The 23352-nt window shown below is 38.1% G+C and overlaps 1 protein-coding gene across 5 annotated transcripts in view; it reads left to right on the top strand.

Moving 5' to 3' along the window:
* The window catches only part of LOC131236896 (cold-responsive protein kinase 1-like), a 29830-nt gene extending 8634 nt beyond the window's left edge, over positions 1–21196 (top strand). For all 5 annotated transcript variants that reach the window (XM_058234418.1, XM_058234415.1, XM_058234420.1 and 2 more), the window contains 5 exons: positions 659–890; positions 1572–1722; positions 6284–7030; positions 7192–7357; positions 20985–21196. In XM_058234418.1, the coding sequence (XP_058090401.1) occupies positions 659–890; positions 1572–1722; positions 6284–6610 (710 nt within the window). In that variant the 3' untranslated portion in view covers positions 6611–7030; positions 7192–7357; positions 20985–21196. The remainder of the gene's footprint in view (positions 1–658; positions 891–1571; positions 1723–6283; positions 7031–7191; positions 7358–20984) is intronic.
* Positions 21197–23352: the final 2156 nt, after the last annotated feature.

The following is a 23352-nucleotide window of genomic DNA, read 5'->3' as shown; positions in this document are numbered from 1 at the left end:
TTGGTGCCTTAGCAGCTTGAGCAACATTTCCAGTTTATAGAACCTGAGGGAGTTTGAATGGCCCTCATGGGTTTAAAAGCCCCCAGTGGAAACTAAAAGCATTAGGGTTGTATTGATAGCTCATGACTCACATCTCATTAGTAGAGTCCTAGACAGTTCCTTCTCAATGTCAGGTGGCCTATGTCATTTTCAAACTCTCACGTTTGCTTTTAAAATCTATTGGTGGGGTGAGTCACTTAGATTTTATGTAGTTTTACGGTGTACTTAAGCTAGAGGACTTCTTAAAGATTTCCCAATCAGTGGGGCAGGTATGGAGGTTACACCAATAAGGACCAAAAGATGGTTTGCTCGATTGATTTGAGTTTATGTGATCCAAGCCTTTGGTGATAGGAGAAACTGGGTTAAGTATAATGTATGTTAAATTCATAAATTGATCATGAATGTGGCAAAGACAGTGCTTGCGAATAGATATTCAAATTTCAAACTCTGTGTGAGGGTAGTTTACAAATTCAGTAAAACCTTGACTGCACCAAACTAAACAGTAAAAGGGATCTCTATATTTAGGTTCACTTTAACAAATTTGATTGTGTGTGTGGGTGTATGTTTTCCCATTTGTCCTGTTTGGGATGAAAACAAGTTTGCAGTTTTGACCCCACAGGTGAGAGGCGTGGGACCCTCTGTTGGAAACAACGATTTGATATAATCATTGGGACAGCTCGTGGTCTTGCATACCTGCACGAAGAATTCCATGTCTGCATTATACATAGAGACATCAAATCCAATAATATACTGCTTGATGAGGAATTCCAGCCCAAAATCGCAGATTTCGGGCTGGCTAGGCTTCTCCCTGCAAACAACCACCAACTCGTCACCAGATTTGCAGGAACACTGTAAGTCTTTCTATACTTGTTTTGTTGTTGATATTGTTAAAAGCCAAAAGATTCATTAGTCAGCCGCTGAAAGAGCAGCTTTTGCAGAGAATTTATACATATAAGTGCAAGATAACAAAAAATCAGGGGGAAACCACTCCATAGGGCTGTGGGGCCATCAAAAAGTTGTGCAAGCTTATGTACACATCAATGCATCCACACACTTGTATAAGGAAGCTTGTGTACGTGCCACACATGTGCAAGCATTGCACATATGGAAACGATCCAATCCATCCATCAGATGTGTTCCACCATATAGATACCCTTCCCGAATCAGGTCGGTCCACAAGTAGGCCACAGTTTATGAAGCAATATATGGATGAGAAAAACTTGGTTGAAGTTTCCTAATCCATCTATCTGTTTACAATATCGTGGCCCACCTGCTCAATGAACCACTTGATTTTTGTGCAAGGACAGCTACCAAGTTGGACCCACCTGATGGATGGCTTGGATGTTGCACTTGTCTACCACACTGGTACATGTTGCCTGTAGATGATAAGTTTTGCTCACAGCAAACATTCCAGGATGTTTCAGGTCATTTTCCAGTGTTTATTTTTTATTTTTAGAATGCTTGCAGTTAAGAATTTCAATATTTTGGTTGCAAATGCTAATCTCAGTGGTTAATGTGATGTCATTGGGCAGAGGATACATGGCACCTGAGTATGCAATCCGTGGACAGGTATCCGAGAAGGTTGACGTGTACAGCTATGGCATGGTCGTCTTGGAAATCATAAGTGGCCGAAAGAGTAGTGACATAAAGCATGAACCCGTCACAGAATACCTTATTGAGTGGGTAAGTATTTTCCAAGATCTTTTACCATTTTTTCTTTGGGCTCCTATCACTCTCTGTCCAACAGCTAATCATCTGATCTACAAAACTAATGCATTTGGGATCTACCAACAAGTGGAATGGCACATAATAAAAGGGGATTGCTGTTCAGCCATGCCTTCAATGTGCACAGGGAGCACCAAGAAACTTATCTTGGATTCAGCAATGGCGCCAGTTTGAGTTGGGTCATGTTTCTTAGTTCAAAATGCATAGGCTATTAGGGCTGTAAATGGGTCAGATTTTGCAAATCTGTATCTGATATCCGACTTGGACTTCGGATACGGATATGGATTCAGATATCGTCCAACAAAGTTGGATATAGGTTGGATACGGATATTATTCAAACAAGTCGGATAGTCAGGTAATCAAGATACAACTAATGTCTAATTGAAAAGTAAAAAAATTATAGTTTAAATACCTAAAAAAAATAAAAAAAATACCTAAAAATAGGGAAAAAAAAAAACAATTTCCATAACATAATTAGCTTTTATCAAGCAAAAGATCCTAAAGCATTTAAATAAACTTGCTGACATCGATAAAAGATAGTCAATTAACAACAACGGTCACCATATCAACCTTAGAATTTAATATATTATATAATAAATTTTAATATTTTATTTAAAAATATTATTGGTTGAGTAAACTATGAAAATGCCCTTTGGAAATTGAGTAAGCGGATACAGATATGGTGATATTCGTATTTGACCTACTTAGAAGTTGTGTAGTCAGATAATTGTTGTTTTTTGAAAAAAAAAAAAATACTTGGGTAAAAATCCCATATCCGCATCTTGACTTTCTTGGATTGGATATGTCGGGTAATTGGGTAAACGGATATCCATTGCCAGCCCTATAGGTTATGAACATTTGCACAACTTGGACAAAAAAATGCAAAGCAACTTGGAGACACTAAGAAAACAACCCATTCCCAAGTCCTAAATATTATACAGTAATTCCCAGATTGATATTTAAAACCATCCCTTTTATTCTCATACACCAATTGGGAATTTAAATAGCAATGTACCATGTAATTTCCAAAATGGAAATTGGGTACATGCAAAAGAGTGGGCCTAAATAGCAGGTCTCAGGTTATATTATTATACATAGTGTATTGTTGGGCATAATCGTTGCGGTGTTCGGTGAACATATTTGGGCGGGCTCTCTGTTATTTATTGCAACCAACCACTTGAGCATGTTCTTTCTACTTCTAGTCTGATGGTGGAACATGTTTGTGCCTTGGAGCCTGTACTTATTTCTCGTTAAAAGGGAATGTGCATGCCTCATGCTTTGTGGCATGTTTGGCAATTGTCTTTCCACGACCTTGTTTTTCTTATTATTCCTTTGGGGTGCATGTGTATTAGTTTGTCTGGGGTTTAGTACTAGCCTGCTAGGTGAGATGGTGTCGGCATGCGAGTGTTGACAATGCAAGCCTCTGCCCGCAGGTTATAAATACTACGTAAAAGGGGAAGGTTGATGTTTGGTGCACTGCCGATCACAAAAATTTTGCCAATCTACTATTTAAAAGCTGACCTAAATTGCTAGGAGAAGGGCTAGATGATGATCATGAAGATGAGGATGAAATAATATGACGTAGGGATGAACGTGATGAGGTCGACCACCATCTTCCTCAAGAGGATAATTGTTCTGAATCCACGGAACTTCTCTGGACTCCTCATAGAGACTTCTCGAATCCACGAGAAGGAAAGCAAGCAAAATAGAAAATAAATTCTATAAAATTCGAAATTAATTGATAAATAATCATCTAATGTATCTCCTTACACCATTAATTAAAAAAAAAAATCAAAATTCCTAATTACCAAAAATAGCAAAATTCTATCTCTAATAAAAATTCTAATTCTAATAAAACTCTTTTAAAACCTAATTTCTAAAAATAAAAATTCTAAATAAACTTTCTCTAGAAGAGTCCTACTATAATTAAAAGTTATTTTTAAAAAGGAAAAAAAATCTAAAACTCTAAAAATAGAAAACTATTAAAAAATTCAGAATTACTAAAAATAGTAATTTTTTCCTAAATATTCATTTTTGAGCTGAAAGTGCACGTTTTTTGATGAAACGGATCGGTTCACCTCGAATGGCCCATTTCAGCAAAGATTGATAGGTTTTGTGCCCCGTAATGATACCCAGATCAAAAGTTACGGTCAGTTTACGGTCCACCTTTTTTTGGCCGAACCATGCTAGGAACGTATCTGTGACACGTTTTACATCAGACCTTGAGTTACTCAAGAGACTTGGCACATGAGTCTAAGATAACTTCTGACGCCGATGTTCATTAGCCATTTTTTTTTGTATTTGGCATTAAGCTCTTGAGCTGACACAATACATGTACTCATGCTTTCCTTGACTTGATTAATATCGATCAGTTCCTTTACTTCTGTCTTTAAGATTTCATATTCTTTCTGATAATGTGGGCAATTAGGCGGACTTGCCCCTGAGACGGGATCAATGTGATTTTGTATATCTCGTACGGGAGGCAATTTATTAGGGAATTCATTGAGCACAATCGCCTTGAACTCTTGCAATACCGATTCCAAATCCTCTGGGATATTCATAGGCTCCACATAATTTTTCTTTTCAACTAATGAATATATATCTCTCGTTTCCTCAGATTGTTTATCATTGATGAATCTTGTGGCCTATCGTGATTCCATTTCGATGAGGTCGTTTCTCGCGGACAAATAATAGGATTTTTTTGCATAACCTTTTATCGATTGGCTATCCTGATAATAATTTTGGTTTTGTTGCAATTATATCTGATCGTAATCTCGGGGGAGGAATCGCGTGTACAATAACTGCTTCATCCGCGACCACGTGCGAATTGGCGCTTTCATCTGTCTCATACACTTGAGTTGAAGTTGTTCACACCAAGTTGAAGCTATGCCCTTCAATTTATAGGCCACAAGCTTAACCATTTTTGCTTCAGGGATTTTCATATATTCAAAGAATCGCTTAACTTCATAAAGCCAATCAAGGAAATTCTTAAAGTGAAGTTGGCCATTAAAGTTAGGAAGATAGACCCTCATCTTGAATTCTCGATCCATCCGATCACTGCCTCGTCCAGGATATTGTGGAATCAGGAGTGATCCTGTGGTTCACTGTTGGCACCATCCTGCGATCAGGGTGATTACGAGTGTCAGCAATTACTAGTGACGGATCACCACCAAGAACACGGAGTTGCCCTAGGGCCTCCACTATGCTATCTGCCATGCGATCGATGGAAGCCTGCAGCCCTTGCATGGCTTGTCGATTCTCTCGCTGCACTGCTTCGAAAGTTACTGCTGTTAAAGGTAAATTCCCTAGAGCATCATCCATGGGATTGTTGCTCGACCTGTCGTTAGAAGCCATCGATCCGAGGAAAAACCTACCTTTGATACCAATTGATGTAGGGATGAACGTGATGAGGTCGAGCACCGTCTTCCTCAAGAGGATAATTGTTCCGAATTCACGGAACTTCTCTGGACTCCTCACAGAGACTTCTCGAATCCACGAGAAGGAAAGCAAGCAAAAAAGAAAATAAATTTTATAAAATTTGAAATTAATTGATGAATAATCCTCTAATGTGTCTCCTTACACTATTAATAAAAAAAAAAAATCAAAATTCGTAATTACCAAAAATAGTAAAATTCTAACTCGAATAAAAATTCTAATTCTAATAAAACTCTTCTAAAGCTTACTTTCTAAAAATAAAAATTCTAAATAAACTTTCTCTAGAAGAGTCCTAGTATAATTAAAAGTTATTTCTAAAAAGGAAAAAAAATCTTAAACTCTAAAAATAGAAAAATATTAAAAAATTCGGAATTACTAAAAATAGTAATTTTTTCCTAAATATTCGTTTTTGAGCTGAAAGCGTACATTTTCTGACGAAACGAACAGATGCGACACACAATGTGGGTCGGTTCTCCTCGGGTAGCCCGTTTCAGTAAAGATTGATAGGTTATGCGCCTCGTAACGATACCCGGATCAAAAGTTACGGCCAATTTATGGTCCACCTTCTTTTGGCCCAACCATGCTAGGCACGTATAATAGCTCATAAAAAAAGTGTAAGATAAAAAAGGAGAAGAAGAAGAGGGAGAAGAGGAAGAAAGCAGGGAAGAAAGAAATCATAGATAAATAGAAACAATGTAAGAAAAATATGGCTAGCAATGCAAGCAATGGAAAGAGGAAGCAAACAACTAAGGTTTTAACCCATAAATCATGATGACTAGTTTCCAAGATACACATAAACACCTGTTTGACATGGCATTTCTTTTTAAAATGGAACCTTATTATATAACCATAATTCACTTTTTCCAGTTTTCAAGTAAAGAGTCCATTCTCTTTTCAGCCTTTAAAATGTGAAACTAATCAACTGGTTTTCAATGAATCAAAGTTACTCTGTTTCCTTGGGGCACTCATGCCAATTTTAATAGAATGTGATATGCCTTCTAAACCTCATCATGCTTCGCTCCATTTCTTCTTTGTGATTGATTTGATAGGATTGTATTCATTTCCTTGCATGGTTTAACGACAGGCGTGGAGGCTGTATGAGGAAGATTCACTGATGGAGTTGGTGGATGAGAGCTTAAATCCCGACGAATATGAAACAAATGAAGTGAAGAAAGTCATAGAGATAGCACTCATGTGCACTCAGGCTGCTACTACAAGGCCAGCCATGTCCCAAGTTGTGGTTTTGTTGCTCAACAAAGATGATGATCTGGGGCACACGCTGACCCGGCCTAACTTCATAAATGTTGCAAATACAATTCAGAACACGATACCCCAAAGAGATACTTCTACTTTGGCTGGGTCACCTTCATCCAATGCCACCATGTCCGTCAGCCAGTTCTCGCCTCGTTGAGGTTTGCTGACCCCACATGGATTAGGGAGGACATACGCAAGCCAACAGACGAGAAAATGTGTTAAATGGATGCGCGATCCAATCCATACATCAGGTGGATCTCACCGCATTGATGCCCTTGCCCAAGAGTCAGGCCAACCCACTAATCAGATGGGTAGCAAAGTTACATTCAGCTGTGCAATTTGTAATCTAGCTCGTCAGGTAAAGCAATGCTATGACTCCAACTCCAGCATCAATCTGGTTGTAAAGCAATGCCATGACTCCAACTCAGGCATCGACCTGGTTAAGTTCCCATGTTGGATCCACTGAGTCAAGTTGCCCGGTATGAGTTGGGTCAGTGTGACAAGGGCTCAAGAATCCATCCAGTGATTCCGGCACACGTTTGGAATATGGATTTTGCTATCGTGGGCTATGAAAATTGTTATGTTTTTTATTATTATTATTTATTATTATTATTATTATTATTTACCGCACCCACACACGCCCCCACACACTTACGCTAGTGGAATTTCACCACCTATGGGTACTCGAACCCTTGACCAGGTGTTGAAACTCCAGAGAGTCTACCACCGGAGCAAGAGTAAGGACCCATGTTTATTGGAAGTTGTTAGCTTTGTTGAGCACTGATTAACATTGAATGGTGCTCTCTATTCTGTAAGGCTACGCTATGAGTATCCTCCAGACATGAACAATCAAAGGCATTCCTTAGCACCAGTTAGTTTCTTACAGAACATGTCCTCCATGGGGGTGTTGGTCATAGGCCTGTGGGGCCTACTGGTGCTTTGGATTTGCATTGCCTGCCATAGGTGTGAGTGTCATGGGCTCAGGTGTTCATTATCTTATTCTTTATATAAATACTCTGATACTCCGGCAGTGTGTGATGAATGATACACAGACAGTTAGAAATTATTGTATATATGGCATATAAGTAAGACAAACTAAAGCAGTTAAAATTATGGGCAACTTTACTGTAACTTAGAAACAGTGAGTTCCATAATTTAATGGGTTTAATATGACTAGATATATGCCAGGCGTACCATTTATGAATGCTGGTGTATCAAGTTTCATACGATAGCCCCAATATTCTTTGATTTTTTATTTTTTATTTTTATTTATTTATTTATTATTATTATTTTTTTTTTTACGGTAGTTAATATTATAGAAAAATTAATCAACCATGATGATAAATGTATCCTCTACCTGAGGGATGCTCTTTGTAGACAATCCAGACATGCTAAAGCATCACACAACCATGATGATAAATGTATCCTCTACGTGAGAGATGCTCTTTACAATCCACACATGCTCAAGCATCACACATGTGAAAGATCCAGGAAATTCATTAGGTGGGCCCATCAACTCTGAGTATCCGCCTGATCGACTTATCAGGTGAGCCAATCATGTCTATTGATTATAATCCACGGGCCAAACTATTACAAATAAAGTAGTCACCTAATTGGTTAAGTTATTTGAATTCTCTTATACTTAAGCTTATGTAATTTTTGTGTAGTATGTTCTTCTTTTTGTAGACTGTTAACTATATTTAGCGGAAATATGGATGTAGATAAAATCTGCTTTGAGAATTAGTGATCTAGAGATCATTAGTGATTGAAACGATCATCAACCATGATGATCAATATTGATGATAGGATCCATCATCAACAATGATTATTAACGGTAATAATCGGATCTATCGCTAATGGAGATGATCACTGGTAATGATAGAACTCTCTTCATATCTAAGCACTTTTTATTTTTTAATGATAATGTTTATATGTGTGATATAATTAAGCTTAATGTGATTAAATCTAAGCCCTCTTTATTTTTCATTGGAAAATTGAAAACTTAGTACTAGAATGCTCCCTATATAAAAAGGTTGTGCATAACCTGAGTGGAAGTTAATTTTCCTCCACTTAATGATGCATGCAACCAAGTAATGAAAGGTTGCACGCTATACAAATATATTCTTATAAAAGCATTAATTTCATCTTAAAAAGAGAACTTGATTGATCTATACCGCCCATTCAGGTATGTGAACTTTTAGATCTCGTTAAGATGTGTTGACTACTTTTATATTTTGAAAATTTGAATAACACGTAAAAATGTTGATGATTAGTATTAATACTTTAGATCATAGCCAAGTAGTGATACTTGATGCAATGTAGAGATGACCACCAAAGCCTTAATAGCTGAACATCTCAAAGGACAACAATTCAATGGTAACAACTACGAAGACTGTTCCCGTGCGGTGCAAAGCCTTCTAGACGAGGATGACATATTGTATACACTTGATGAGGTTCAAGAGGAACCTATATTGGCTGAAACTAAAAATTTAGGAGAACATATGGCTGCAATGACCCGCTACAATAAGTGATGTTAACAGAATCGTTTACCCCATAATGTCCCTATTAGCACTATGCACAAAGAACTCATACTGACGTACGAAGTGTATGACACCGCTAAGGGAATCTGGGAAGCACTGACAAATGCCTATGCGCAGAAATCAGATGTGAAAGTTCGGGTAATGGAATTAGAATTTCAGGAGTATAGGATGCTAGTCGGCTGCCCCATCAAAAATCATATCCGTAAGATGGAGCAGATGATAGGTGCCCTTAGGAATGTTGGGTGTAAATTGACTGAAAATCAAAAGATAATAGCAATGTACTGTTCCTTGCCTAAATCATGAGGCCTAATTAAAATAATTCTGAACCATACTGATTCTATTATTACGTTCAGAGACTTTTGTGGCCATTTGGTATGAGATGTTGAAATGAATGCAATTCAGCAAGGTTTGGCCAAAGCCTTTGCAACAAAGACCTATAAGGAGAAAGCCAACAAGAAATGGTTCAAAGCTTGCAAGAAGGTGAAAAAGAATGATCAAGAACAAAAGCCCATAACACATCCTCCAAATCTTAAGAAGGGGAATGGAAAGAAGAAGCAGAAAAAGACTAACATAATCTGCATTGTCTGCGAAAATTTTGGCCATTATGCCCGACAGTGTGCCCATAGAAAGATGGTAATTCCTATGTCACTAAATGCTTTGTATATAGGCGTTTGTTCTGAAATCCTTTCCATTAATACTATATCTAACGAGTGAATTTTGGATTCAGGCGCAACAAAACATGTAATACGGAGTCGTTGAGGACTCGAGGAATTCCGACCTGTAGCCAAGGGAAGTTACAAGGTGTATATGGGAAATAATGCTGTTGAAGATGTACTAGAGATTGGCATTTATCATCTCCGTACACGCATAGGGCGAACAATAATCCTCCATGATACTCCTTATGCACCGGGTATTTGTCGGACTTTAATTTTTGTTTCTAGGTTATTATTTGATGGTTTTGATATTCGTTTTTCCGGGACGCGAGTTTCTTTGAGACTAAATTGTAATGCCCCGACTTTTTAGGACCCAAGTATATGACCCGTTTCCTAAAAACTCGAGTGTTAATCTATAGAGAGCTAAAATTACACACACACACACACATATTCTTTCATTCAGAGCAAGCAAATTTAGCGTAGGATGGACAAAACAGTATAAAATGAAATTTGTATTTACATTTGGAGTATACAAGAGGTTGAATATAATAACTTATACAAACAAATGTCTCAAACTTACAATTAAAAAGTGAAATGATGTTACATATAAACAAAGAAAATTATAACAAATTTGAAACTATAAAACCACGTAGCAACTCTGGACAATACAATCATGCATCTTCAATAGTGGTACTCTGCTTCTCATCAGTCTGAATGTAAAAATCAATTAAGCCACGTGTGCTACCTGTACGGTTATATATTTGATGGATGAGTGGCCAACTTAGTGTGAATTCCCTTTAAGATTACACACCGCCACATTAGATAAGCATAGTTATAAAAACATAACAAAACAATACATGATGCAGTCTTATTACATGCATGGATGCGTGAATGCAGTCATCGTCCCGGGGATGTTTATCCATATGGACAGTAGGCTCGTCACCCATGCAATCATCGACCTGGGAAACACATCCAGTCGGACAAAATACGTACATCACGTACGATAGCGATAGACGCTGGTCTATGCCATGTATGCATGATTAGCCAAATTATTATTAGTCCAATTATAATCAGCCAATTTAAATAAGCTTAAGGTCACTACAGGGGCTTGTCACCAGCGTAGACCGACAGCTCGAGCATAGGTCACATACCACCATCCCTGGCTTATGAGACTACCATCTTAGGATGTTTAATCAAAACCTGTTAACTAGTGGCCAATCCTATTATAGTATATGAGGCTTACCATCGCATGATTGCACAAAATAAAACGTCGAACCCATCTAGGGCAAATACTAAAACAAAGCCACGTAAGGCGAATATCAAAACTAAATCACATAGGGCAATTATTAAAACTAAGACACGTGGGGCCAATATCAAAACCATGCGATATTTAGTCTTAAACTTAAATCCTAGGATTTGGATCCTAATTTATTATCAATATTGTTATCATTATTATTATTGTATAATGGGCCAAATAATATTCATAATAGGGGTATTATTCCATCCATATTAATAATGATGGTCTATAAGTTCATATTTAAACGTATTGACATCATTTAATATTTTTATAATTACTGATAATCCCTTAAATAATTCAAGTAATGATAATAGAATATTTACTAATGATAATACAATAAGGATTAATACTAATAATTATATAAACAAGTGTTATACTAATCCTATAAGGACAATGATAAATATTTTTTAATGCTAATGGCCCTAACTATCCGCAATGAATCTAGTCGTGATATAAATACTATGGTCTACCATGAATTATGAGTTCCTACAATTAGACCTAACTTAACACACTCTCTAGGTTTAGGGTTTTATTTTAGGGTTTTGGTCTATGCTTAGGTCTTTAGATTTGTACTATATAATTGATGTATGATTAAGGAAAATGTTAATAATGGGAGCATTTACAAAATAATTATCAACACAATAATATAATTAATATTAATTAACATGCTAATAATAATCATTGAAATGACAATATTTTAGAATGATGAATAAAATACTAATATTTAGTAATTAAAATTTTATCCATACTAATTAATATTATCTTGAATAGTCCACTAATGGCTAATCATTTAATAATCATCATAATAATGACAATTAATGGTAAATCGAAAATCAAACTTAAGGAAAGCAAGGTGACTCACATTGGTTGACTTAGTAGTTCAACTCGTCCTCCATTCAAGCCGTCGACCTGCTCCACGACTCAACCTGACCTGACTCAATCTCAGCAAAGCCTGGCCAGGCCCAAGCATGACTCGACCCTGTTGGACTTGGTCCGAACCGAGTTGACTCGGCCCCTACTCTCTCTTCTTCTCTTTCTTCTCCTCCTCCCTTTCTTTTCTCTCTTCTTCTTAACTCCATAAACCACCGACAAGATGACCAGCAACTCGTTGGATTTATAGCGACCAGTCCAGCCAGTGAGTCGACTCGGCTTCGATCAGGTTGGTGCAACAATAACACCCAGGTCGACAGCTCAAGTGGTAGACTAAGTGAAAGATACCTCGTTTCAACACTGAGGTCTTGGTATCAATTCCCTAGTAGGGGTGGCTAACACTGAAGTGTGAACTGACAGTGGGTGTACTAACAAGCTAACAAAAAAAAAGAAGGTTAGTGCAACAATGCACCAACCACCTCTTCTCCTTTCTTCTCTCTCTCTCTCTCTCTCTCTCTCTCTCTCTCTCTCTTCTCTAGTTCTTCCTTCCTCTTTCTTCTCTCTGCTGGATCTCCAGCAACACTGCTGAATTCGAACCAGTCACGATTTGACTGAGTCGGGCAGCGGTTTCGTGTAGCTTGTAGCCGCACCACCCTCATTCTCCCCTGTTTTCTCTCCCTCATTCTCTCCTGCTTTCTCTCCCTCATTCCTTTTTTTTCTCTTTCTTTCTGTCCAGTTAGAAATGCCCCACAGAGGACGCCAATCCAGCCGGCCTCGGTCCAGACTCGACTCGGACAACGTGGTGCGGCTCCAACGAGGAAGAAGAAACTGCCATTAATGACGTTTCTCTTTCCAGCGCTTTTTACTCCGTTTTCTTTCTTTCAGATGGTCCATATGGACCGTATGAAGCTTCTAGATAAGCTTCATCAAAGCTTTGGAGAAATTGGACTGGTGGGTTCGCGGTTGGAAGGTTTCGGCTGGTTCTCTCTTGGCTGCTGCGTTAGACTGAAGGGGAGACGCTGCTGTTAGATTTCTTCTCTTATTTAGTGTTACTCTAGCCTTTTTTGAGCCGTCGGATCGACAGGAAATGGTCCGGATGGGGTCTATTTAAAACTGCTCCTAAAATCGGCCGGTATTGCAAAACCGGCCGTGGTTTTGTTATGCTAAGGTGGGACGACTGAGATTTCATTGGATGGACGTCCGAGATGAGAGGAATCCTCCTCACTCGGATCGTCGAGCTGGCATGTGGAAAGAGAAACAGCCACACGTACGCAGGCTTGCGCCTGAGATTATGCATGTGTACGGGTACCTGGACGTGTACGTACGACTTGGATCTGTTCGGGCCCACCTCCTTGATCATATGGAAGGTCTGGATCTCCCATTTGGGGCGACATGATGGGCCACTAGCTGATCAAACGTGAGGAGTAAAACACAAGCATGTTTTCCTCTTCGTACAGTTGCGGGTGGGAAGCTCTCCCGTTTGGGAATTTTGGGTCAGCGCCAGTTGACCGAGCTCATCAACTTGGTGCTCATCATGTGCACATGCTAGCGTACACGCGAACGGCTAGGTGGGGTCCACAGGAACTGTTTGAGTGAAATCCACTCTGTCCATTCACTTCAGAGGTTCCAAATTAGGATCTCAAACCAAAAATCAGGGTAATCCAAGATTCAAGGGGCCCTACAGATGGATTTGGGTTTCATTTGCTGATCCCTGTCAACCTGACGGTCGAAACATTTCGAAATTGTTGGGTTTCATTTGCTGATCCCTGTCAACCTGACGGTCGGAATGTTTTAAAATTGTTGAGTTTCATTTGCTGATCCTTGTCAACCTGACGGTCGGAACGTTTAGAAATTGAACATCAACGGTTAAAAGGTCCTCATGAGTCATTTTTAAGACTTTCATAATAGATTAACAATTAAATACTAATATTAATATAAATTTTATTACTATTGCATATTACTTATAATTACAATAATTAAAATCTCATACATATATATAAATATAATTTTAATATTAACATACTCCTATATACATGCTATTGGTTACATATTCATTAATATATAATTCATAATATACAATATCATATTATACATATAAATGAATTGAAGATTGTACAATATCATATTTAATTAAAATCATATTTGTATTTAATAATATTGTCAAATAATATATAATTCTATTAAAGTATCTAATAATTTTTGTATACATACTTATAAAAGATATTTAATGCTACATTAATATTTATAATTCGATTTTATGTTGTGAAATTATTATTCATTATGTTCATTTAATATAATATTATTTCCATAATATCTTATATACATTAAGTACATATATATCACTCTATTACCAAGCATTTTCATACATTATTTATTTGATAAATAAACTATCAAAATACATCCATAATCTTTTGATCCATGTTTGTGTAAAATTTATAATATAATATAATAAATAAAATAATATACTTATTATATATTATTTGACTACTGGGTGCTCTGATCGTGGATAGGGATTACCTTCGATGGTCAGATTTAAACTAGGATGCATGTGAATGGTCATTAAGCTAGGTTTGCATCCTACTAAATCAGTTTATATAGTAACACTTGAGTACCAGAAAGTACGAGGTGTTACATAAATAACCTCATCTTTGAATGAAGAAATTTAATTTCAGATTTATTTATTCTGGATATAGATAGTGATAATGCACCTCTTGCTTTATCTGCTATGTCGAATGAAACTGTGGTATCTGAATCTAAAAAATGGCATGCGAGATTAAGTCACATCAGAAAGGATTGTATGACAAGACTAGTACGTTCTGGTGTGTTAGAATCCTTATCTAAAGTTGATTTGTCATTTTGTGAACATTGTGTGTTCGGGAAGACTTTGAAGAAACCATTTCCTAAAGCGACTAAGTCCAAGGGCCCACTAGAGATAATCTATGCAGATATTTGTGGACCATTTAATGTATATGCCATAAATGGATGTCAATACTTTGTCACTCTTATTGACGATTACTTGTGCTATGGATATGTGTATCTCATCTCACACAAATCTGAGGCTTTTGATTGTTTTCTTAAATATAAAGTTGATGTGAAAAATTAGCTTGAGAAAAAGATTAAAATCCTTCGATCTGATAGAGGTGGAGAGTATACATCTGAAACGTTTAAATTATATTGTGAAAACGTTGACATTGTTTGGCAGTACACAATGACTTACACTCCACAACAAAATGGTGTTGCAGAGAGAATGAATAGAATACTATTGGACACGGCTAGATCGATGATGACACAAACCAATCTCTCTACCATATTCTAGGGAGACGTACTGTTAACAGCCGTTTACATCTTTAATAGAGTCTCATCCAAATCCATTCCTAAGACTCCATATGAGATGTGGTCTAAGAGGATTTTTTCTTTAGCCAACCTACGCCCTTGGGAATCTTTGAGATATGTTTTGCTACCTACTCCGCATAGAGGTAAACTTGATAGTAAAACCATTTAATGCGTGTTCATAGGGTACCCCATGCATTCAAAGGGATACGTTCTAGTTTATGAGGACCATGAACGTTGGATTGAGATAGAATCTCGGGACGTGACCTTTGTCAAAGACAGATACTTCAGCTGAATGAAGCAAAAGGTTCCAATAAAACTCTTCAAAATACTCGATGTATCTCAGGGGAGTGGGAGTTTTGCTTCTCAAAATGATGATGCTCCCATAGTTCATTAGGATAGTGAGAGGATATCTCAGTAGGTTCCTGAGTTACGTCGAAGCGAAAGAAGATTAATTCCCCAAAGATACTTTGATATTGAGGGGCAGACATTCTCTTGCGTTGCCCTTGATGATGATGAACCTGATTTGTATAAGGATGCATTATTATTATTTTCTAACTCGGCCGATTGAGTGACTGTTATGGACGAAGAGATCGTTTCCATGGAGAAGAATAAAATCTGAGAACTTGTTGATCTGCCTTCTAATCTCAAAGTGATAGATAACAAGTAGTACTAAAAATCAAAAGAAAGACAGATGATACAATGGATAAGTATAAAACACGATTAGTTACTTAAGGTTTTACACAAAAAGAAGGCATGATTACGAGGAGACTTTTTCACCTGTTGAAAAGTTCTCCTCAATCCACATGATCTTGTCCATTGTCGCAAGTTTAAACTTAGAGTTATATCAGATGGATGTAAAGACCGCATTCTTAAATGGTGACTTGGATGAAAAAATATACATACAACAGCCCGTAAGTTATGTGGACAAAAAGTATCCAAAGAAAGTCTGCAAATTGTTAAAATCTATCTATGGCTGAAGCAATTTTCAAGACAGTGGTATATGAGGTTCCACTTAGCCATTACTACTTTTGGATTCACTGGGAGTGAAGAAGATCATTGTGTATATATGAAACAATCTGGAAGATCTTTTTTTATACTATTTCTATATGTAGACGATATCCTGCTAGCTGGTGATGACATGCAATTGTTGATATTGACTAAAGATTGGATATTCTCGAACTTTGAGATGAAAGATCTCGATGAAGCCAACTTTATTCTTATGGTAAAAATCATCAGGGATCGCCCTAAGAAGTTTTTAGTCTTGTCTCAAGCCACCTATATACAAAAGATCTTAGAGTGGTTTAGGATGAAAAATTCAAAAGCTATTGAAACCCCTATGGATAAAGCTACCAAGTTAGAAAGAAAATTGTGTCCCCAGACTGAAGCCGAGAAATTGGCTATGTCCTCAGTACCTTATGCAAGCGTAGTAGGGAGCTTAATGTATGTTATGCTTTGCACCAGACCAGATATTAGCTATGCAGTTGGTATAGTTAGCCGTTATTAGAGTAACCCAAGACAGTCTTATTGGCAAGCTGTCAAACGTATATTCTGCTATCTCAGAGGAACAAAAGACCTAATGTTGTGTTATGAAGGCATAAGCCTTGAACTCAAAGGATATTCTAATGCTGCTTGGGGTAATGACGCCGACGAGGGAAAGTCTACTTCAGGATATGTATTCTTACTCAGAGGAGGAGTTATCTCATGGTCGAGTAAGAAATAGACATCCACAACACTTTCATCTATGGAGGCCGAGTACATTGCATGTTGTGCTGCAATTCAGGAGTATGTATGGGTTCGCAGATTTTTACTAGGTCTGGGTGTTATACTGAGCGTTCGTCAACCTATATCGCTGAAGATAAACAATACTTTTGCCCTTGACTTAGCGAAGGACCCTAAACACTACCAGAAGTCCAAGCACATTGAGATCAAGTATCATTACGTCCATGATCAAGTGAGAGATTAGAAGGTCGCCCTCAGCTACATTCCTACTAAGGAGATGATAGTTGATCCCATGACAAAACCTATAGCCAAAGATCTATTTCAGGTTCACATCCGGCAGATGAGATTGAGGAAAGCTTGAGTGATATACTTGTTTTTAGTACCTTTGATTTTTCATTAATAAATAACACATTTCATTTATTTAGCATTAAACACTAATATAAACTAGGTAAGTAGATCATCAACATTTGCCATGAGATCATGTAAGATTTCTATTTCTTTGTCGGTAGGCTGGTCACCCACTCGCACAGGTTGACCAACCTTGAATGAATAAGAGAGGTACATTTGGGGCGATTTTCATACGCTGATGTATTGACTTCTCTTTATTGTGAATAATAAAGGATGAGAATATGAGTGAGTCGTATCCGCCTATAATCTTAAAAGATTAAAGACGAGACTGATAAAGTCGAATAACAAAATCGCACCATTCCTTTTTATGAAATCAATGTTATGGCCTTAATTAATAGCCAGGTTGTGAGGTTATGAGATGAGTCGTACCTCATGTAGAATGATCTACGTATTGTAGACCTGACATACACTTAGTATTGTCTACTTTACGACGTGGATTGTAGCCATGTGCTGAGACCTTTTACCTACAGATTGCTTTGATTCGATCTAATCATTGTAACGTGCGAGTAGCTAGTCTCGTAGGTGACTCTTTGTGTTCTTAGTTACCCTCCTCTTGTGTATATGAAGATAAGATTGAGTATCGCTATTTTAGTGTACTATGACGAAAGGTCCTTGATTAGCCAGACTCAGTTACGCTAGGAAATGGGCTTGATTGATTCCAAATTACACATCTACGTGGGGAAGATCCCATGATAGTTATACTAAGTTTCTAGAACTATAAATACGCACTTGAAGACTTATCTGCCGACAATATCGAGTTATTTTTATTAGAATTTTGTAAACAATATTTTTCTTATATATATATATATAAGTATTGCTTTAAATCGATTTTACTTGAAGTTTATGAAAAATCGAGTTTTCAGAATAACTCGATAAGTTGGATAAGTGCGTATGTTGGTCAAGTACTCCAGATCAAGAGTTAACTCCATCTGGTGTGGTCATGCGGACTAAGATAAACATTGCAAAGCTTGAGTTATTGAGTACTAGTTAGGTGGTCACTTAATACTTTAACACCTGTGAGAAGATTACGGTGATCCAGCTGGTCCCACGCCTCTGATTCTTTTGATCGCGATATTTGGTTTTGAGTGTTATTAGGCAAGTTAGATGGACAAATTTTTTTATGCCTATCCCACAATGTGATTGAGTGAGAGATGTTGGTCATAGGCCTGTGGGGCCCATTAGTAGGCAATCACTAGTGGGTGGGTCCCCCAAGTTTAAGGCCTCTTCCGGCCTCTTTCGTTAGAAGATGATTTTCAAATATAAATTTGAATGAGGATGAGGAGAGAGGGATAAGACTGGATAACTTCTGGTTGTTCACTCCCCAAGTATAGGGTTGTGATGTAGTAATAAACTCGGTAAGGCCGAGGTCGAATCCCAAGGGACTGATACCTGTATGTTATCTGAAACTAAGTAGAACTAGAACTGAACTAAGATGTAATCTAAATCAAATAGAATTTAAGGAATAATTGTGGAATAATTATCGAAAACTTAAACAATTCAGGGAAGGAAAACTGGGGATTCAGAGGATCCACTTGTAGAGATCAGGGAGATCTTATGCCATCACCATGAAAATTAAACTGAACTTCTTTTAATATAGTTTTAAAGAGATGAAAGGTATATAAATTAGAATGGATTCCATCATCAAACCATGCCCAGGAGGCAAAGCAACCAACAGAATTAAACTAATTACCAACCACTCAACAATGCATGAAGGTTAAGAAGGATACCGTCATCCAACCATGCCCATGAGACGATGGTGAACAACAGGGCTTCCTGACGTCATAAACATCAAAAGGAGGGAGAAATACTCAAAGCCATCGCAGATCTATTGTAATTTCAGTCACAACAAACCATTAAAACAAACTGAAAGTATTCGTCTTAATTGAACTAAAATCAACATTAATCAGTCTAGCATAAATCAAAGGCACAGAGTCAATCCTATCACGCCACAAGCTTCCCTTCTTAGCCCCAGCTAAGAGGTTTAGCTACACATAAACATGATTAGGCTAAATCTCAAAAAGAAAAGAAAAGAAGAAGAAAAAAACAAACAAAGAATAGGAAAAACAAACAAACTCTCTCTCATGTGCTTCACATCCTAGCTGTTCCCCAAAACTCTCCCTTTCTCCAGCTCTCCTAGGACGTTTTTATAGCTATTAGGGCCGGTGGAGAAGCTGTCGCAGCAGCTACACACGCGCAACGAAAGCTTTTTCGTAGCAAACTTTGGAGCCTTCAAACTTGTCACTTTTCTCGCTCAATTTTCAAAGAAACACCATCCCTTAGGATGTTTTTGAGTGTTCGACATGATGGACGGTTCAGATTTACCATATGATGAAAGATGGTGGGCCACAACCGCCTGAAAATTTTAATTTTTGCGGATGTGCGAAAGCTTCCGCACCTCTTCGCTGTCGTGATCGGTGGGCCCCACAGAGGTATTTTCGGGAAAATCCACCCTGTCCATTAGATTCAGGACGAAATTTTAGTCAAGAATGGGTGGTTTTGAACGTCCATTCACGAGGCCCAGAGAAGAAATCACGCCAAAAATCATTTTGAACGTCGCAGGACCGCCTGTTTGTGGCCTCTGTATCGCGCACATGTGCATGCTTGGGTGTAAAATTTCAGCAAGGTTTTGTAGTATTCGAGGCCCTCTACACGATGGACGGCTTGGATCATCCGAAAAGTTACTCTGTGGGGCCCACTAACGTCCGCAAAACGGACGCCGTCCGTCTGTTATGCAGCGCAAAAAGCGACTGCTACCGTTTTTAGAAACAGATGCGGGTCAACGCCTGCTGACCCGCTGACTCGGTTCGGTGCGCGGCGGGAGTGCACAGTACTGTGCACTTACAAAGACAGATGGGGTCTACTATGATGTATATGTAAGATCCGATCCATCCATTTATTTTGTTAGCTCATTTAATGAGTTGAGCCCAAGATTGAAGCATTTTTAGATACCAGGCGGGCCCCCAAATCACTGATTTATGGGCTGATCTATCCATTGGGCCACTTCCAGAGGGATCCAATGGCTGAAATTTGACGTGTACGGTTAGTTTTTGGTCCTCGAGTCATGTATAAAGTTTCGAGCCAATCGGATGGCGAGAACCCTGTGATCTTGCATTCTGCACCAGTTTCGGGCCTCTTTAATGTAATGGCTTTATTTTCTCGGATCCCTGGTGTGTAATTCGTCGATCTTGATTCCCTGGAGTCCGTCTCTTGCCTTGGTGCATTCTGAACGTTAAATCCATGCTTTTAGCATCCCGATCCAGTCCAAGCTCGCAATTACACCTTGCAACACAAACATGATTAAAATGGGCTATTAAACGGTACCATATTCATAAATCCAGGAAATAACTGGGTCTGATATGCAATATTTGACCCTTAACACTGGTCTCATCTAAACTCCCATCATTTCTTATAGAAAGGATGAGGTTCTCTCGTGAAATCAATTATCAAGAAATACCAAGAGTAAAAAGAGGAATAGTGGTTGGTATATAGAAATCTGTCCCTTTAGCTTGGCCTTGGGACGATCTAAGCTATAGATCATAATCCGGGGCCATCTATATCGTAGAATCAGAGGGGTGAATAGACCCATCTGCTCCAGTAGTGAATAGGCGGGCCGTTGGATCTGGACCATTCATCTTTGACTTCGTGAAGGTTTTATATTTTGTAGACAGTCAGATCTTGAGGGCTCACACTTCCGCGCGTCCTAACAAGGAGCCCACTTAAATTGTACATTTCTGATATCTCCATCACACAAGTATTACATGGCGGCAGTATGTCATTTGTGGTTGAGAAGCAGGACGCATGATTGGTGAGTCAAATGTCTTTTCTTTAACCTGCGCAAGGTATTAATTTTGCAGTCATGTTTCTTTTGAGTTGGAACTGAAAGAAATGTAATTGCAATTCGAGGGATAATTTCTTACTCTAAATGCTGAGGTACCTGCATGTTGGTCTTTTTTCTCTATTGAATTCGTTATCGCAATTTGATTGTATCGAGGGGTCCTTACTCTTGCTCGGGTGGTATACTGTGAGGAGTTTCAACACCTGGTCAAGGGTTCAAGTACCCATAGGTGGTGAAATCCCACTAAGGCGTGAGAGTGTGGGGTGCGAAAAAAAAAAGAAGATTGGACAGAGCATCCAAACAAAGCAATGGTTTCTAGCCTAACAAGAATGGATCGATGTGGTTCTTTTTTGAAACTCTTGGGAGTCTGTCACCGAGGCATGAGCAAAGACCTTGTTTCTTACTACATGCATATTTTAATGGTGCTATTGGAGTTTCATTATCAGTCAGGACTCCCACAAATCTTTTTTTTTTTTAACTCATTGGAAGGTAGTAGTTTATATAGGAGGTTCATTACAGATGACTCTACCGAATCATCTTCCCTAACACAATACATACACTTCTCATAACTAGCATGCATTCAGATGAAAATGCAATTCTGTTGAATACTAATCTTCATCATCATGATTTTACGAGCCTTTATCCCAACTAATCAGGGTCGGCAGCAATTATCCTGGTCCACCATTCTACTCTATCAAGGAACATAGTCATTGTGTTTTTTTCTTACTGCCTCCATTCATGTCCCTTTAGGGCTTCTCCTTTCTATTTGTGCCTTTAACTTGCACCAACTCACTCTTAACTAGTGTAGTTCTTTGTCTCAGCTGCAAATAACAAAACCATTTAAGTCTACTTTTCCTTCACTTATTACCAATCAATGCCACCTTTAAATTCCCTTAAATGCATTCATTTCTCTATCATCACTCATCTTGCTACTTGTACATCTCAACGCCCTTATTTCAACTATGCTCATCCTATAGGCATGCTCCTTGACTAGTTAGTGTTTTGTCCCGTAAAGTATGAATCCATGCCATTGACCACACATGCGCACCGAGTTCGGTCCGGGTCTTGGTCAATGTGAGGACTAAGGGCCTGTTTGGCTAGCCGCATTAGGTGGGATTAAGGTGGATGGAATTATAAAAGTTACAATAAATGCATGTGTAAGGTATTGTCCCTGGATTGAGTGTATCCCATGTTTTCTAATACTATGTTTGGAATGTATACATTAAAAAGTAAATCCCATGATTTACTTTCAAATTGCATTTGGATTGAAGCTAGATGAAGCAAAAATTCATCATCCATGGGAATAGTAATCCCATCTCACACTTTCCAACACAAGGCTCATTTTCCAAAGCCTACAAAATTAATTTCAATCCCATCTCACACTCCTTCCAAACATGCCATTCTTAATTTCAAAGTGGGATTAGTAATGCAATCCCATTTAATACAACTTAATACCACTGTCCAAACAGGCCCAGAGTATAATCGTGCTAACAGTTCTATTTTGTACTTGATGAGTATACTCGCACTTGTTGATTTTGCACGAATTTTAAACTAGAGACACGTCTATTTAGATGGTTGCACTAGTTGGGTTCCAACCCAATGAACCTAACCTATTTGAAACAGTGTTTTAAGTACCTAATTATGGTGTATATGTAGAAATGCTCCTTTTTCGAATTCTTTAAAATAATAATAATAATAATAACTAACGATTTCTCTCCCGTTCTTTAAAATTTATCTCTAGTTCAATGTTAAGTTCGTTGCCAAGTCAACTCACTTCGATTAAGTTCTGCACACTAGTTTGAGCTCGTGTATAATGAGTACACCGTTGAGACTGAGTAAGAGTCATTGTATCTTGGAGGCCAATTGTCCAATATTCCTATTTCACTTGGGACATGGTCCAAGGAAGTCAGATTTGGTTTAAAGCCGAGTCACCCAATCACGCTTCAACTCAAACAAACAAGTTTTATACACACACACACACACACTTTATTTTATTATTTAATTTTTTTATTTTTTCGAATATTACCTACTATTTTCAACACAAACTGCCTTGTTAAGGTAAGCAACACTTAGATTGTGGACCAAGATCAGATCCACTGCAAAGCTTGTAAGTTAAGCGTAACCCAAACTTCTGTGGGGCCCATTTAAATGGCATCCAATCCATCATATGCACTCCTAAGTGTTCTCCTTGGTGCCCAAAAATCAGGCTGATCGAAAACAAGTGGGTCACACCACAGGGAACAG

This window comes from Magnolia sinica, chromosome 2 (assembly GCF_029962835.1).
Source record: "Magnolia sinica isolate HGM2019 chromosome 2, MsV1, whole genome shotgun sequence".
NCBI classification, from domain to species: domain Eukaryota; kingdom Viridiplantae; phylum Streptophyta; class Magnoliopsida; order Magnoliales; family Magnoliaceae; genus Magnolia; species Magnolia sinica.
Note: the sequence above shows the minus strand (reverse complement) of the source record. Positions and strands in the feature narration are given on the sequence as shown.